Raw genomic sequence first — 19,003 nt, 5'->3', positions numbered from 1 at the left:
GCTCTGAAAACTATTTCCCTCCAAATTAATATAAGCAGTCTAAAATCCTGTCACGGGTATAGATGCCACATTGCCATTAGAAAACATTTGCTATGCGTAGTGTTCACGGGAAGGCTAAAATAACCTGTCTATCCTAACTTCAAAAAGTTTAAAAGAAAAAAAGACTTGGTTTCAGTTGAGCTATCTGAAGAAAACAGAATTCTCAGAACTAGCTACTTTTGAAGTACTCAAATAACTAACTCAGTTTCCTGGGTAACAGTTTTCATAAAAATAAAGAGGAAGTTTACTAAAAATACAACAAAAATTTCTGAGGATAATACTAGTTAAACTGGCCTCTCCTAGGTTTTGTCATGTTGAGGAAAGCAGTATGGCAGCCAACAGTAAGAACAGACATGCCAAAGAAAATATATATACCTGAGATTAATTATGATCTGGTTTTTATCCTCCGAGATAAATGCTACATTTTTTTGTTTGGACAAAGAACTGTCTCTAAACAGCACATAAACACACACACACACTCCCTAAAGAAATACTATAAAATACTGATTTTAATAGTAAGTTAACTTGAAGTACATTACAGTAGCAACTGCTTCTTGTAGCACTAACTTGCTTCACATGGATTAAGAACATTGAGTTGCATCATAATCCATAATTAAGTATCCATAATTATGGTTGTAAAATTCTTCATGTAACCACAGAAAACTGAAACTAATTGTTTTGCATGACAGCATGAACTCTACTGTCTATTAAACTACCTAGATTCATAAAGTTTTACCTATGACATTGCTTTTCACTAGATTAATTCACAATTACTTGGAAGTTATATTGACCAAGCTAATAAAACCCCCAATTATCTCCTACACTGCTTGGAGGCTACAGCCAGATCACATGGTCAGAGGACAGACTTTTTCTTAATATACAATAATATCCTAGGAACTCTGAGGCATTTTGAGACAGTCACTTGGAAGTCAATTATTTCTGGGGCAGGTCAAGCAAAATTAAGAGTAAGGCTGGGATCAAGCCACTTCACAACAATGCTTAAGTAGTCTCAAGTCATCAACATTCTTCCTCTGCACTAAGCTAAGGATGAAAGTTTTCACAGCTATGTGATCAACTGTGTAGAGAAATTGATCCAGTTGAAGAAAGAAAAGGCATCTTTTTAAGCCCAGATCAGTTTACCAAACCAACTCAGCAATTAGTATAGTCACAAGTGTCAAAAGCACAAGAACCACAATTGTTTACTCCCACACTTGGACTGAGGAGTTATTGCTCAAACTGCAGAAGAGTAAAGTGATGTTCTCTTGCAATCATTTTACAAAGAAAAGTAATAGTAAAAAAAAAGCAGTGGGAGAAATTAACTAATTTGCAGTACATGACAGAGAATCTAGCTCCCTGGTGAGACATTTTCCACAAGTACAGCACAAAACCCTGCTATTTGCACAAGTTTTGGTTTCTGATATCCTTTTGAATCAAGAACAAAGCCCAACAATTTCCAGGATAACTTATATTTTTTTATACTGAACATCATGCTATTTAGCTCAATAAAACATGGTGTTCCTATTTCTCTACACCACTTTCAGCCCCTGTCTTAGCTACATCAAAAGAAAATAAATAACACTCAAAAAACCCCAAGAGATCCTAAATAAAGTTGTCATTGGAAGCTTGGGAGGGACTTGCAAGTGAGGGCATGGAGGTCTGGAAGAAGAGATGTTGCTCTAAACAAAACAGGTCAAAAATTTTAACTCAACTACAAAGGATATAACACAATATAGCATCTGAATTAGACACATAAGACTTCAGATATTACAATATAAAAAGTCTCATCACCTCAACTCGTCAGCATTCATCAGGGATTATTCACAGCAGATTGTTCACATGAACATGATTTTTCAAAGATGTTGTATAAACAATGGACCTCTGCAATTCTTGACTTCTTGAGTTGATTATCATACAATTCACTGCATTATGCCTAAAAAAGCCAAGGAATCCTAAAGCAAAATCTGGTTTTAATCAGTTTCACTCTTACAAGAATAGAAACTAAAGATTTTACCTATGTTTAATCATTAAGCTATATGAACAGTAACCTATCTGCTGGTCATCACTCTTGAACAGAAAGCCAGGAAGTTCTGTAACTTTGCTGATGTAAGGAAAGAGGTCAAAATAACTACTGAAAATAAGTATTTCCTTCCTTTGAAGGCTAAGTTTGTAAAAAGAAAAGCTTGATTTTTCAGTTTCAAGTTTACTCCCACTACTCACATTGGTGACATCTATTCAAACAGAAAATATTTCCAAAATCAGTCACCCCAATCCCATAAAAGTTTCATCTTTATCCTGTATTTTCATGTTAAGACCTACTATTCCGAGATCTTGAAATTAAGACTTTATAAGTAACCCAAAGATTTTAAAACTGGCCTGCTTTAAAGAACATTTTCAAGGCTATCTTGATAATACTTCAAACTGAGACCATTTCTTTAAAGTAACTGCCTTACAATTAACTGCTCTCTTCAGTTTCTTTTGGAAAAACTTTTGTGACAGATAGTATAACTTTCATTTGTGTAGCTTACTGTTTGCATGTTGTAGTTTGTGTTTTGCTTGAAGAACATGACTACTGCACAAAGGAAAAGGTTTCCTTGTTCTGACTGCTGCCCACAGGACCAGGTAGAATTTCTGGAGGAAGGAGGAAGATAGTTTTTTCTTTCCCCAGGATGAAGAGAAGATGCTCAGCTAGGGAAAGCTTCTAGATCACAAACTACAGAAAATTAGGTGTATCAGGAAGCTAGCTGGCAGCCCAGAGCATACCTGCAAAAAAGCCTCAGAAGCAACATACTTACTAGGGACCTTAAGATAACTATGTATATTGCACAAGCTCCCGGTACTACTCACAGTTGCTAAACAGACCAAGTGCAGAAAATAGACATCTGGTCTGCAAGGACATACTGAAAAGACTGAAAGACTTGTCCATTTAGATTTCAAACAGCTCTGACTTTTGACATGTACCTAAGCCTCTTTTTTTAAAGGAGTTGTCTTATTCTAAGTTGTTATTTTGCACGATAGTAAGAAAACTAGCTTTAAAAATGCAAACCTTGGCCTGCTGACTAAAAAGAAAAGGTGAGATAGTCTCACCTCGAACAAGCCCTCACCGAGGTGAAGTGGCAGATGTTAGTTAGAACACAGCAAAGCTTCTAAGATGGTGTGGAAGATGTGGCAATTCTTTCAAGCTTCCATGATTTAAAAATAACATGTATCTTTTCTGAAACAAGAAGCTACAAGTACTGAATAATGACAGAACAGATAAACTTTCTCTTTTACTTGTAAACAGTACTTTTCAATTCTTGCTTTCAAGGGAAAAAAAAAAGGGCAAAAACCCAAGAACCACCTTTTCTTCTCCCTACAGGTTTTTTTTGTTAAGCTTCTCTTTCATTTCAGATAGGCAATGCTAACTCTGAAGCCCCAGAACAGACACACCAAGCTTCCTCCCAAAGCTTTGAAATATCATGGTTTGAGGAATGTCACATTTGCAGTACACAGCTTAATTAACTTGAAAAGCCAAGATTTAACATACTTTGGGGACAATTTTTGAAGTTTCAGTTTGTACTTGTTACACGTATGCATCTCTAGAAAGAACTTTAATGATTGTTATTCATTGGTTAATGACTGAAAAAATAACCCTCTCATTTGAGTGGGCCATCTGAAGCTAAATATTAATTTTGCCAACTCCTGCATGATAGGGTTTGAAAGGATGGAATTTATCCTGAATTTAAACAAGATAGAAAACACTAGCAGTTTCTCGATCTCCTTTCCCTTTATATGACAAGTTATATTATCTTTAGAAGCTTCATAAGGTAAAATCTACAGATTAAATATGCAAAGAATCAAATCTGTGCATAAAGACTTCCAGATTTCTCTCAAGTCTTACTTCACCTTGTTCAAGTAATTTGCATCAAGATCCAATTCAAAAGCCAAATACTGATCACAGCACCCTCCCACAAACTACTAAATCATACATGTTTATTATGCATTCTTAAAAATTAGTTACTTGATAATGTTAATACAACAGCTTGGTGTTATTTGAACTGATATTACAGTAGGGATAATTTAGTTAAAACCGTGAGGACAGTCTGAAAAACTATCACAAGTTTCTGACACTGCCTACAACATAAAGAACACCTGACTAGTTTTATTTCAGTTCCATTATGCCTAGAGTTTACTCTAGAAATAATTTTCTGAGTTGTAAAAATATTCTGGCATAGACAAGGCCAGTAAAGCAGTCCAGGTGCTCTTCTAAGTGTCCTTTTACAGCTTAGCAGAAAGTAAGCCATTATCTTCAAAAGTATTTATTTTACAACATCTGGCCTATCAGCAGCATTACTAGCATGAATCAGAAAACAAATCAAAACTGAAGTGTCGCCTTTGATTCTGAAGCTAGAGATATACATTCTAAGGCTAATGTTCTCATATTTTAGTAGGTCTTTTAGCACAACTACTTACTTGTTAAAAAATGGTTCAATTAGTTTTGATCTAGCAGACACATGGTTTTTCGGAGGACTGAGGAATGAACCTGATAAATAAAGAAGAAACTCAGCATGTAATAAGCAGCTACACACAACACAGTAAAGTTAGAAAAAAGACTACATAGATACCTAGGAAATTAGCCATAGAGATAAAGCACAGTCCAGTAATGTAAGCATCATATCCTGCTTCATGAAGTTGTTCAGAAGCCGTATCGTAACTTGGAAACCCTTCTGCACTTTCTGAGGAGAAAAAAACCAAATCATTTATAAACACGTTATCACACAAGTGAAAGACAGCCCTGTATGCTTACCCACACTCTTATGTTATCAGAGCACAACAGCATCTGGGTAAATTTAGTGATTTTCAGAATTTCTGAAAATCCACCAGTCTTGTATTTTTAAATGAGAATAGGCTACTAGGACAGCAACTCCTTCCTATTACAAGGTTATTCATCCACAGAGCCACAATGAGGTACTAATTCATAGTACATTCATAGAATGGTAGGGGTTGGAAGGGACCTTTAGAGATCAACTAGTCCAATCCCACTGCTGAATCAGGTCCATCTAGATCAGGTCACACAGGAACATGTCCAGACAGCTTTTGAAGACCTCCAATTCTAACACAATTACATCAGGATTCCCCACATATTTTCTTTTCTTGACAGTCTTGAGTTTCAAAGAACAGACACTCAGGCTCATTGAAAACTTTACTATTAACTTGTTTGCTAACCGTCCAATTGACCTATGATCAGATTTTTCAAGGGATTTCAATGATGAAGACTGAAGCAAGTGATTAAAGGATGTTTGTATTGACAATCATGCTTGATGTTTATGTGAAAACCTCGAGACGTATCACTTGAAGCAAGTGCAAATCTCAATAGTGGAAACTTTCTCTGAAGAGAGGTGTCTGAAAGAGCCCTGGTTTCAGTAACCAAGAAATATGTGCACATCACATTTCTTTGTCATTTATATTTTTTCCACTCCAAACGTCACCTTTATTTCACCTCTGTAGCTAGCTCTCAACCACTGGAAACCTGGCTCACTTTCCTGTGAAAATTATACTGAGAATAGGACTGGAAGAACAAAATTAATTGTTTAAAAAGACAGAAACGTGACCCTTACTAGCATACAGACTGAAAAGTGAATTCTGTAATTCCATTTAATTTATTGCATTCAATGTAACAAAAAAAAAGAAGCTAAAACACTGATGAAACATACTTAAAAAGTATGGACTTAAAAGAGTGATACATAAATATCAGCCTAAGTTATTCAATGGAAATATCTAAATATATATTCTTGTTGTATTTGGTAAAAAGGAATCTGACTACAAATTTTATATAGAGAGTAGCAAAACATCAGACCTTATTTTAAAAATAAATATTACAAAGGCTCCTCTGAAAAAAAGTTCTCTGAGATACAATGTTAAGCTATACAGGCTAAATTGAAAAGGATATTTCTTAGAGCTTAACTTGGGGTTTTTTTTTTAATATCTACATATCCAAAAGAAAACATAAATGAAGTGTTAACAGAAGTATTCTAGTATTTTTAAACATGCATTGCTTTAGATGTTCTAAAGCACATTAATCATCTCTGATTAAATATTAACACTTCTGAGACAGTTGACCATTATGTTAATATTTTGCTAAAAAAAGGAAAAAATATTATTTTATATTACATCAGCAGAAAACAGTATGTGATAGCTGTCAAATTGTTACATCCTGGGAAGTTACAGAAGATATGTCACTAAAAGGTCTGCATGCAATTACCGTACACTCTATGTTCACGGTACTACTTAGTTCCAGGCATCAACAGGTCCTACTCGTTGTCCAAGATTGTAGATTATCCATCTTATTATCTCTCCTGTTACTACAGTTTAAGTGCAACTGCTCTGTACATTCAGCAATATATAAAAGTATCACTCACCTTGTTCTGATTATGCATTGACTCACAGACTTCCAACGTACTCTATTATTCACTATTACCCTTCCTCTTCTAAACCAGCAGCTTAAGAAAAATTCCAGAACCCTGAGATAAGCTTACACTTTGATTAAATAGTCTTTCCATCACCTAAAAGTCAAGAAAGCTCTAGAGGAACTTCATTAATTTCTAGAACACACATGAATAGTCACTCCTCTAAGACGTCTTGGTTTTATTTGTCCAAGTGACTATAAGATTTGATCTAAAGAACAATGATAACCAAATGAAAGAGTTTTAAAACAATTTCAAGTTTCTCATAAAAATAAACCTAAACCACAAAATATCTCAAAAGCTGCTGCTCACTCAATCCATCCATGCTTCTAATATCTGAAAAAAAAGTGGAAGGATTCACACTGATTGCCACTAACAGTTCTATATCACAGAATCTTAAGGATTGGAAGGACCCTCGAAACACCATCTAGTCCAACCTCCCTGCCAGAGTAGGACCACCTAGAGTAGGTCACACAGGAACTCGTCCAGGTGGGTTTTAAAATGTGTCCAGAGAAGGAGACTCCACAACCCATCTGGGCAGCCTGTTACAGTGCTCCCTCACCCACACGGTGAAGAAGTTTTTCCTTATGTTTCTTTGGAATCTCTTATGTTACAGCTTGTACCCATTGCCCCTTGTCCTACCATTGGCCATCACTGAGAACAGCCTGGCTCCATCCTCCTGACATTTGCCCTTTACGTATTTGTAAACATTAATGAGATCCCCTCTCAGTCTCCTCCAAGCTAAAAAGTCCAGCTCCCTTAGTCTTTTGTCATAAGGGAGATGCTCCACTCCATCATCTTTGTGGCCCTGCACTGAACTTTCTCCAGCAGCTCCCTGTCCTTCTTGAACTAAGGAGCCTAGACACGATATTCCAGATGTGGTCTGCCTACATTTAAAGTCCCTTTCATCAGAACACTAAGTATTAATAGAGTAACTACATTTCAGGCCAAGAATGAAAAAAAATAATCAAAATATCTTCTTTCCTCTGAAAGAGGAAAACAGTTCAGAAATAAGACCATTTTGACATATCCTTACCAACTTTAGGAGGGTTGAATGGAACCTCTTTTAAACGCTTTTCCAGTTCTGCAAGGGATGTATTATTAATGATCTCCTGCAAGAAAACACACCATTTACTGACATGGCCAAGCACACTTACCCTGGAAACTGAAATCAAATAGGATGAGTATTTAGTACTGCCACCTTGGGTTCTGTAAGGAAGTTGTATATAACATAGCTTCATTTCAAACACCAGAGAGGTCTTTCAAGACAAGTTTAAAAAGTTAATTTGCCTCACCTACAACATGAGTCACAAGCACTTATTCTTTTCAGAATTCTTGATGATGAATTATTCCAAAGTACTATATATAACTGAATCTGGTTCCATTCATGGTACATGTGTCAGGGGAAAAAGCAATTCAAACAAAAAGGCAAAATATCATAAATATTGATCATAATGAGTGGAGGTATTTAGGTCAGTATGCAAGTGTGCCTCCTGAATGGACATTCTTGAATAGTTTTATAAGGGTAAATATTACTGATTTGAAGTAATACAAACATAGTGAAAGAAGCCTGACAATCTGAAAGCTGTGGCTATGCTTCAGCTTAGCTGTGTTGCATTACTGAATCTATACAGGCCTATATAAATTGTCACAAAAAGATATATAGATTACTAATTTCTTCAAACTAAACTTTGTGAAATTCATAATCAAATATAGACTGTTAATCAGCATTATGGAAAAAACAAGCAGAATCAACAGCAAGAGAAAACAAATCTTGCATAACTTTTCTTCAAGTTCTCTGAAATTTTTGAGGATCAAATTTAGTTGGTTCTAAATCAAGACAGCTGTTTACATATATCATCAAGTCTGCAGTCTAAAAAGTTACCAAGAACTCTATACAATGAACAGGCTCAAACAATGTATTATACTGGCATCCCAAAGCACCATTTGATAACAAGGGCTTAGAACTCAAGCATCTACTGTAAAAATTGCAAATATCAACCTAACTGTGCCAGTGCAGGATTATTAGTTTTCAGAATACAAAAGCCTCCATACTTACTACAGCAGTATGCAAGACAAACCCAATATTATACTAACTACATTTTAACGAGGTTTTCTGCTATGCAGCGCTCTAGAGGGGTATATGCTGAAAGACAGATGCTGTCTCATGAGCATGTTGGAGTTGTGTTATTAATTCATTCCAAAGCCACATAAGAAAGCAAGACAGTGTGATCACTCATCTCAATACTTCCTTGTAAGAATAAAATTCATGCTGCAAGAAGTTTTAAGAGAAACCTGTAATTTTTGTTCTCCTGCTGACTAACCACTGAACAACAGGCCACAACAGAACCTTACGATGATATTCAAATCTAACTCAGTATTCACAATAGTCTAAAGCTCTGAGGATGCAAGGAGCCTCCAGGTCCTATCTGTTCATAACACAATCTTGTTCTAATTTACAAAGAAAAAAAGCATTGATCACATTTTAAATAGCAAAAACTGTATATATTTTGGAATTTAAAGCTGCTAAGTTACCTTAAAGCTGTAAACACAGAAATCACTTGTACCAAAGTAAAAATTTGTGTTCTAAAACTTCTGTAAGTTCAGAAAAGGGATTAAGAAAAAACTAATATTTTACAAGAAAAAGGCATCACAGAAAACATTGGTAGATATTCTTCTCTCATTTGGTTCAATACACCATGCAAACTTGTACCTTCAAATCATTCTATAATATTAATTTACCTTAAAGGGTTGTGTACTTGCCATCAGCTTAGTATCCAATAGCCTAGAAACAAAGTAAGAGCTAAATAAGTTGAAATGGAAGAATGGTCATTTTACCAAAACCTAAAAATGTTTTGGTGTATCAGCTGGTAAACAGTAGTTTCAATCTATTGAAAAATTGCTCTTGGACCTTAGAGCAGTCAAAACACTCCTTGGCTTTGTTCAGCATGAAAAAGGACAGCAACTAAGCAATAGCAATAGCAAAATAGGGAGCAGCGAGTAAATCTTGTTCCAAATATAGTGCAGATTCAAAACACCAAACATCATGCCAAAACCAAGGAGCTAGCAAAGCTGCATCTCTTGCCAAGAAGCAGAACAATAGCACTGCTCTTCTGAAAAAGAGATGTTACAGAACACTTTAAAACCTATACTCATTTAACCTGCTCCAAATTTTATTTAATTTGGCTAGGACAAACAACATCAGCTTGCTAAAACAATGGCAAAACAGCTGAAAGTTTGAGCTTACCGGGGAAAGACGCATGATGTTAGCTCCTTGAACTCACCTAGGTCCTAATTTAACATTAAACCAGAACATAAAATCCACATGAGTTAACTGTTTATCGGTTTCAGTATGACAGACAGCAGCAAATACCATTACTCAATTAGCTTCTAAAATTGAGATGCAGTGACTGGATTCTCACCTCTCAAGAGACCTATTTGTCAGTATTAGCATAAATACCACCCGCAATTACATCGAGGTACAGACTAATTATTTCTGATTTGTCTGTGATTTATAAGAGAAATGTTCTATATTCTCCAATATCCTATCCTGTTACATAACCTAGAGTACCTCTAATGCCAGCTGTGTCAACAATTCTATTTAAATATTCCCAACATTGAATATGTTAATAGAATATAAGCAGTCACTCCAGGTGGACAGTTGACTGCCTGCAGATTTAGACCTTACAAGTGTCAGAAGTACACAAACAACTGCTTAAGTTCCATCATCAAACAGGTCCCAACTTCTTTCTGCCATCTCATAATCAAGTCCATCCCATAAGACCCACAAGTCTTTAAGGATTTAAAGTAATATAAAAACAATGGAGGTCATCCTTCAAATGAGACCTCTGGCTTCCTCAGACAATGTCCTCAGTGCCAATACATTGCTTAGTTTAACTTAATTTTTAGACTATTGTAGTCACGAACTGTTCAACTGACCTACCACAGTCATGAAAGTATGTTCCCTCCAATTAGTCAGACATTCCATCTCTTCACAGAAACACAGAATCTTAAGGCTGGAAGGGACCTTGAAAGATCATCTAGTCCAAAACCCTCCTGCCAGAGCAGGACTACCTAGATTAGGTCACACAGGAACTCATCCAGGTGGGTTCTGAATGTCTCCAGAGAAAGAGACTCCACAACTCAGATCCCAGTGAATATCATCCTGCTATAAGAGTTCTTGTAATTCTATTAAATGTACTATATTATGTGAAAACATGTATTCTCACTTTGTAAACTACAGGGGGAAAAAAATGCCACACAAAGTTGAATCTACAAAACACTCTCTTAACAAGTCAGGCAGTTAAATTCAACCTGCACTATCCAGATGGTTTCAAAGGACTAACGGGTATGAGTAGAAACCACAATTCAGTTCCAATGATTAATCTGAACATGTAAAAAAAGTAGAAGAGAAGAATTCAATCCAATTAAGTTTTCTACGTGAAGATGTAAGAGAATTAGGCAGAAGCCCAGAAATAACAAGTGGAGTTCTTTACTTTTCTGTTGGTCATAATACACTGCTGTATGCTTCCATTCACAATGAAGCTGGGAGGTAAGACTCAAGACAAATAATTTAAGGCATTTATTTCATCATTTGAACACTCAGAAGGCTACTTACATCAGGTAGGGGACAATAGAACTGGTGGATGGTATGCATAACATCCAGTAGCATATTGTGCCCAATGACAAGCTTGCCCTGTGAAAAAAACATGAAATGGTACTTACACTTCCAATCATGGCTGTGACAAGGGCACTACATGAAATGCACTTAGCTCAGATGCTAGCTGCGGGCAGCTGCAAACAAATATAAATCAAAACTCTCCATTGCTCTCTGCCTGCCCTTCAGACACCTCCACTATCTCAGAGCAGCCACCTCTTTTTCCTCTGCTCCGAATCATTTATCACAGCCTTCAGCAACAGCTTGAAACTTTGAAAAGATGCACTAGAAGTACTTACAACTTGGTTTCCAAAGGTAATCTATTTAGATTGAAGGCAAGTGATTTCTCAGTCTACTACCTTTCCATTTACAACTTGTATAACAACTCACACTATATTCTTTATGGTTGTAGGCTACAATAGTTATTAGTGGCATGACCTGGCTTCTCACATCATCCTTCACATCACGTTGTAAAAGCTCCTTCTTGAAAAAGTACAAGAAATTTTTCAAATGATAACTTTGATTAATTTGATATGACAACCTTTTCTGTGTCCCTGCACCCTCCATTTGCTAGAGAAAACAACATGCATACTTTTTTGTTCCTACACAGTATGCCATAACAAGTACATGAAAATAACTGGGCTGAAGAAGATAGATGTAAAACAATACCCTACTTTAACCATCTAGGTTGAAGAGAATCAGATGATTGATCCTTTAATAGACAGGAAAAACCCCCAACAAAGCCAACAGTCTTTTCAGGACAGAGAAAAAAAGCCCTCAAAGCCCAGTTGCTTAAGAGAATCTTGTTAAGAGCCCTAATTGTTGACTCTTGCAGATAATGATGTTGTTCACACCATTAGTTAAAAGCTCACTTCACTCACCATACTCAACCACTGTAATGCATGAAGCAACATCAACTCCAACAGAAAAAAAGACAAACTACTGTATGTTTCATCTTATCTTCCAAAATGTAACAGCAAAAGGATTCTTTCTTCAAATTAGTTATTTTGGTTTTACAACCAAAGGCACATTAAAGCACATGTTAACTTACAGAATTAGCAATGGCATGAACAACTCTGGAAAACCCTACTGCATCGTTCAATTCTTCCTGTAAGCAAAGATTATCACATTAGTGAAAAATCAATACAAATTCTGTCAAAATTGTACCTGCTAACTGGCAGACACACTAATTTAGCTCAAACTGTTTCTCAGACATAATCAAGAACAATTCACTGTGAAGTGAACAGTCAGGAGCTATTGTAGTAGGCTGACCCTGGCCAGGAGCCAAACACCTTCTCTGTCTTTTGCTCATTCCACTCACTCCACAGGGAAGACAAAAAAATTCAAAGGAAACCAAAATAATCAATATAATGACAATTGAATGAGAAAAGTAAAAGCTGCATGCACAAATAAAGCAAAAAGAGGGATTAATTCACCACTTCCGATCAGCAGGCAGATGCCCAGCCACTTCCTGGGAAGCAGGGCATCAGCATACTTTAAGTTGCTTGGGAAGACAGGCACCATAACCATGAACATCCCCTCCCAACTTCTTGCCTGCCCTCTCCAATCTCCTTTCTTTTTGAGGAGGGTGGAAGAGAGCGAAAGCTTGACTCTATAATCAGTTCAGCCAGAATATTTGGTATGATATCAATACAGTTTTAGCCACAAATGCAAAGTACAACACATAGCCTGCTACAAAGAAAGTTACCAGACCAATACAGCTGTAATCAGTTCATTGTGAATGCCCTGTCTCCAACTGTGTGCAACAGCTCTTAGACTGCAAACAGCTCCAGAAGATATTAGAATCACGTTGCATATCTTCAGCCATATTTTTACATGCATTGTTTTAAGTTGCAAGAGGTTGAATCTTGATTGTTATTGCTACTAAATCACATTGCATTTTTACACTAACATTGAAACTGGTGAAGAAATTTTCTATAAATAAGAACTATTACATAAACACAACACTACATAGTGTGACTTACACATTTTAAACTGATTCAGATTGGTCTAGGAGGATCTGACTACAGCACCTATTCTAGTTTCTTAAAGAATTTTTTGTAATGGGATTTTCTTTTTCAGGTCTGGGGAAGCAATTCCTGCTTTGCATTATCTTTGAAGTGAAATACAATAAAAAAGATTCACTGTTATTTCAGTTCATCTCTGAATGCCACTAGTCAGAGTGAGTAATACACCTATAAAAATTGCCACAGAAAAATCTACTGTTGCAAGAAATTGTCCCCAACTCATCTTTTGGAAAAAGAGATGCACATTAGTTGAGGTCTATCTTCTTAAGAGGCACGCTACATGTAAGCATTACTTGCTCCACTCAAATTTATCTTGAAACATGCCAGCACAAATCACCAGCATGTGATTCAGAATTCAGACAATTTAGGTATTTTGACTTTTTGAAACCTGCATGAGACTCAGTAAGCAAAAATATCAACTCCCTTAAACAATGAGAGTGCCTGAATATACCAGACCTGACCTTCCAGTCAAGCTGTTACTATGGCAGTTGTGTGCGGTATGTTTCTATCAAGAAAAGTTTAATGACATATTAACTGTACAGGATGTTTTAACTCAAGACAACTAAAAGCAAGCAAGTTTTGTACTACTCCAAGAACAGACTGTGGATCCGAATGATGTGAAAACTTGCTTGAGAAATTGTGTAAGACTTTCTGCAATATCTATTTTTATACAGCACAAGTAAATGTAACTGACTTTTCCTATTACTAGACCATGCTTCTCTGATAGAGCAGATTCAGGGAAGAAGGAATTCACTGCTACAGACTATCGGTTCAGTATTCTACATTTACTCAGTCTTTAAAATTTTGTAGCGTGTCTTGCAACTCTTCTTGCTTATTGCAAAGCCTAAGTTACCTGGTATAATTTGGAGGACCAATTTCAGACAACAGCCACAGTCAATCAAAAGGGAAATACTACTAAATCCTATCACACAGTTTTGCAGATGATTGAAGCCATAAATTCTACCCCTTTGTCTTTCACATGAACTAATGAAAAGGAACCTATTTACCTGTTCTTTTGCTTGCTTCTGCTGTTCTCTTCTCTTTCGTTCTTCTTCATTTACCTTACTGATAACAATGTATCTCTCCTTCTGAAATCAGAAATGTATAGTTTTAGGAATGACTCTGAGAAGTTCTTGTTTAAGACCACTGCAAGTTTCTGTAAATTTACATTGTAAGAACATGAGGTCACACCTCAGGAGCAGTTACTTGGCAAGGTAACCACTTCTGTTGTAAGCATCACTTTATCACCTGCCCCCAAAAGCCAACTTAGAAAGCTCTGTTAGATTCATCCATTAAGCCTAACCTTTACTAAATTCAGTTTTTACTTCTGAGGAAAGACTATGACAATTTCCTTGTAAATAAAGGATTTCAAATATCTTTTGAAGCAGGGATCTGTGCTGGGAAGGGAGAATACAGCATGTAACACCACCATTTTTCTTCTAAGATCAAGATCTACTTTTCACCAGTAGACTGATTTCCAACAACTACTGAACATCAAATCCACTACACCTTAAAAAATCTTTTATAGTATCCTCTTAAAAAAAAGCCACCAAATAAACGCTTTAATTTCATACATTGGTCGGATTTAATGTTTAGAAACTAGTTCATTGTGTTCCATTTTTAATGCTTCATATTTTGCAAAACAAAGCTCAAGTTAGATCTAAACATTAGGAGAGTTGGTAAAAATCAAGAAGTGCAATTTCCTTTAAACAGAACTAATGTTACAGGCAGTAACATGTCTAGTTACCTTATCTGACTCCAGAGTTTCAACATGGATACCTTTTGGATACCTACATCAAAACGAACAAAAGGCAAACATCATTAGTTATTTGGCATATTGAAACCACAATAGTGATTCAGTAATTTCATGTTTCATTATTATTATAAGTCTTAAATGCAAAAGAACTACTAAAGTTCATTTTTAATTTAAAATAACGAAAATTTTGAAGGAATAGGCTATTACTCTGATCTTTCCAATATAATAATAGGATATTATTCTTATCTTGCTAATATAATAAACTAACCACAATTATACAACCACCATTTTCCTTCATCCTCTGGCTACAACTAAAACTAATACTAGAGAATACATACAAGAGTACCATTGTGTCCTCTCCACCTTGACTTCTCACATGACTTTGAACCTAGACCCCACTTTCAAGCTGTTTCATGTCACAGACCTTGGATGCATCAAAACACTGTTGCACAACAGAACACTTCAATAGAGAAAATGACCTGTGAAGAGTTCAGGACACAAGGGCAATCAATAACCTCACTGTTTTCTACTTTAATTATCTCCACGCTGACTTCACGACTTCACTTTCTCTCGCCAATCTACACACACAGTGTACACAGTTGAATGTTAAAAACATACAATTCAAGAACACGCCCTCCCATCCACTGACAGAAGATGCAAGGCAAACATAACACCATGTGCTACCAGAAGCTACAGATATCCTACCAATATATTAAAAACCATCTCTCTCTTATTCAGATTAGTTCTCAAGGTCACTTGTTGAGATTCTGTTTAACAGACAGAAGCTTTATTTTATCCATGTGCCGTGTAAGGAACAGAGAGCCAGATACCGTTGCAACACTCAATTAACTAAACCTGCATTTTACTAGTGCAGTCAGAACAATTGAAAAGTCTCATCTCCACAGACTTAGGGAATATATTTAGGCAGAGACGAGAGATAAAGTAAGACAACAAAGGAGAAAAGAATTGCTACTAGAATTGATATTTTGAAGTCATAAGAAATGCATACACTTGGCATCCACCAGAAAACTATAAACATAACAGTACCTACTATAGAACTATTACAAAAACTATAGGTTTTTCAAGTAAAGCCCACAATCTGTATAAGCACACACATTTTCTGTTCACTGAAAACCTGTAAAGTTGCATATGTCTATAATTCTAGCCTGTGCTGTCCTATTCACAGATTTTTAGACAGGAAAGATAAAATAAATACACTTTCAAATATTCAAACTAATCACAACAAACCAGTTTAAGGGAATTTATTTTTAGAACACTGTAAAAATCGTCTCTTAAAGGAAAAAAAAAAGTCTAAACATATCACCTCTGAGGTTAAGTAAATCAGATCTTACCCAGATCAGAAATACTAAAAATATAGAGTAAGGCAGTATTACCAGTAACTTACTTCCAGCTCAAGGTCTGATAAATTAATTTCCTCTGAAATCTAAAATCAAAGGGAAATTGTGTTACTAATACTCCTCTTACAAAAGTGTTTCAAAGCAATAACATTCAATTAAGGCCAGTTTCATGTTCAATTACAGAAAGATTTTTAAAGTATAAATCACTGTTACCAGAACCTACAGGCTTGGAAAGGTTTTACTGAATTCTGATCTTCAGTTGCCAAGCTGTAAAGACATTTACACCATTTTGTACTGTTATCCACACACTGTCTCATAAGCAAATATTCTGTAGTCATGATTACTGACTATAAATACAGTGATGTTACCTTATCCCCAGCTTCACAATGTTCTAATATTTCTAATTTTGATTTTTTTAAAAGTATTTTTGATTTTTTAGACAGCTGTACTCTCAAAATAGCTGGATTCTGAAGCTAAGAAAACTTTGGGAAGGCAAGCCAGTGAAAACAATTTCAATATGCAGTGTCATCTATGGCTTAGCAGTAGCTCAATCTACTTGAGAAATCTGTTTTTAAAAATGCATATCCAAGGCTCATAGAGCACTTCAGCAATAGCAAAAGGAGGTTCATATATGCAAGACACTTCTTGGCTACACTTATATGCGTTGTAGCAACACACAGAAATTATGGCTCATAAACCAGAGTATGATATCCATGTAAACTACCATGTTTTCTCAGCCTTCAATCAAATGGAAATTTTGCTACAGTTAACTCAAGATACCATTCTTCCTTGTGACTCCTCTAATTCTATACAGCAAAATAAATCAATTTCTCAGAAGATATGTAATTTCAGAAACTGACCCTGTACATGGCTCCAGTTCCAAAGTTTCATTTTCTTCATTCTTTAATAAGTCTTCTATCTGTTCCCTGGAAGAAATAGATAATTTGCTTCTATATCTACTTTATCTTCTATATCTTCTTTTTACAAGGTTTACAGCTCTCCCCAAAAGACACGAAAATATTCCGCAACAAAGAGAGATCTATGTCACAACTATTGAACTAATAAAAACAGCTTCACCATGCAAAAAATGTCACTATTGTTTACATTGTAGTTTCAAAACAGCAAAAGATATAAAGTCATTTTACTTACACTACTTTCTCAATGAATTTTTTCTGGTCTTCAGGAATTGTTACAGGACACTTGGTGGCATTAGGAGAAATGTAAGATAGAGCTCCCGCACCATTGGCCTGAGAACGTTTTTCATCATACTGTTCCCTTAGCTGTCTTTCTTCTTCCTGATTTAAATATGGAATTCCTTAAAAAAACCCAACAAACAAAATTGAAGGCATTTAAAACCCTGTCATAATTAGAGAGAAGTTAGGGATATAGGACTTAGCAAAGACTTATTACTAAACAAACATCTACCAGTGTTACGTTCCTGAAGGCTCAAAAACGCATCCTTTCCTTTCAGTCACCTGTTCTAGACCCTACTCCTTATCTGTGTCTATACAGGCTTCCTTCTAGCACATGCCACATCAGCTGGTACTGTTGGACATTTAAGAGCTATATGCCTCTTCTGAACAAGACATGAGCCTGAGGACTGCAGAGCTGCAGATCGCAATCACAAAAAATTTCTTCTTTTTGCTGTCTGCACCACTTCACTAATAGACTGCAGCAGCACCTTTTACAATGCACTGGTATCTTTTCTAAAATGTGACTACCAATTCATTACACAGCTAAATAACTTTATCTATATATGCTTAGCCACCCAACAAAAATAAATGACCAAGCACTTAATGGAATTCTATTCTATTGAATCTATGCAATGCATTTATGGAAAGGTAGTAACTATCATCAAAATTATAGACTAGATAAGAATAACAACTTCATTTTCTGCACAGAGAATAAGGCAGTCATTCATGATACTCTCTTAATCCAGAATGAAGAAGGATGTCATCATAAATCTCATAGAAATAGAAAGAAAAAAAAACAACCAGCACAACTCACCATTGCGAAAAACTTTGTTAAAATCAAATCCTTGGTTTGCTAAAAAATCTATACTTGAACTCTGCAAAAAAAGAAAGTAGCTTTACAATCAGCAAGAGTATCTGGGCATAAAAAGATCAATTAAGTTATTTTTACGCTTTAAGAAATTATACAAAGTCCAAAGTCAAGAGCAACCAAGTTTGTGACCCTGCAGAAGCTACAGAAATTTTATGCTATGCCACTTCTGTTATTTATTTTCAACTTCCATAAAGTACGAGAACAATAAATACAGTAAAGGGATAAAGATGAAGGCATGAGCTACGTGGATAGAAGAAACTAAAGACAGCAAAACGCAGTCTCAGATTTGTTCTGAGGCCAGTAAAATGCTGGCAAAAGCTTGGGAAGCAGTGAAAGAGAGATAAGCAGATGGGAATACAGGATTAAACAGAAAAATCAAGGGAGTAGGAAGTCGAACAAGAAAGAGAAAAAAAATCAAAAAGAATCATCTTGGCAGGTTCAGAACATGATATAGAAGCTTGCTGCAGGTATATCTCAACCAGGCAAAATCAAATTTGTTTTTCTACTAACCTGACAGACAAACTTGACATCTGGTGAACTTCTGTTGAAGGGTTTTGGGAAAATATAGAAATTAAATGATTTCATTATATACCTGTGAAAAAGATGAGTTGCATGTTAATACACCTTATCAATATTACTTCATAAATTCTTCAGTTAAAAAA

The 19,003-nt window shown here is 35.8% G+C and overlaps 1 protein-coding gene across 3 annotated transcripts in view; it reads right to left on the bottom strand.

Annotated features, from left to right (window-relative positions):
- The window catches only part of PARN (poly(A)-specific ribonuclease), a 58,681-nt gene that overhangs the window by 36,254 nt on the left and 3,424 nt on the right, over positions 1–19,003 (bottom strand). For all 3 annotated transcript variants that reach the window (XM_061994188.1, XM_061994187.1, XM_061994189.1), the window contains exons 5-18: positions 18,852–18,933; positions 18,285–18,345; positions 17,427–17,592; positions 17,138–17,203; positions 16,325–16,363; positions 14,911–14,953; positions 14,171–14,251; positions 12,188–12,244; positions 11,098–11,175; positions 9,727–9,770; positions 9,222–9,264; positions 7,516–7,591; positions 4,641–4,751; positions 4,489–4,558 (exon numbers count right to left, since the gene is read on the bottom strand). In XM_061994188.1, the coding sequence (XP_061850172.1) occupies positions 4,489–4,558; positions 4,641–4,751; positions 7,516–7,591; positions 9,222–9,264; positions 9,727–9,770; positions 11,098–11,175; positions 12,188–12,244; positions 14,171–14,251; positions 14,911–14,953; positions 16,325–16,363; positions 17,138–17,203; positions 17,427–17,592; positions 18,285–18,345; positions 18,852–18,933 (1,017 nt within the window). The remainder of the gene's footprint in view (positions 1–4,488; positions 4,559–4,640; positions 4,752–7,515; positions 7,592–9,221; positions 9,265–9,726; positions 9,771–11,097; positions 11,176–12,187; positions 12,245–14,170; positions 14,252–14,910; positions 14,954–16,324; positions 16,364–17,137; positions 17,204–17,426; positions 17,593–18,284; positions 18,346–18,851; positions 18,934–19,003) is intronic.

Source organism: Colius striatus, chromosome 3, assembly GCF_028858725.1.
Source record: "Colius striatus isolate bColStr4 chromosome 3, bColStr4.1.hap1, whole genome shotgun sequence".
Lineage (NCBI taxonomy): Eukaryota > Metazoa > Chordata > Aves > Coliiformes > Coliidae > Colius > Colius striatus.
The sequence above is the reverse complement of the archived record's forward strand: the minus strand, read 5'-3'. Positions and strand labels throughout refer to the sequence as shown.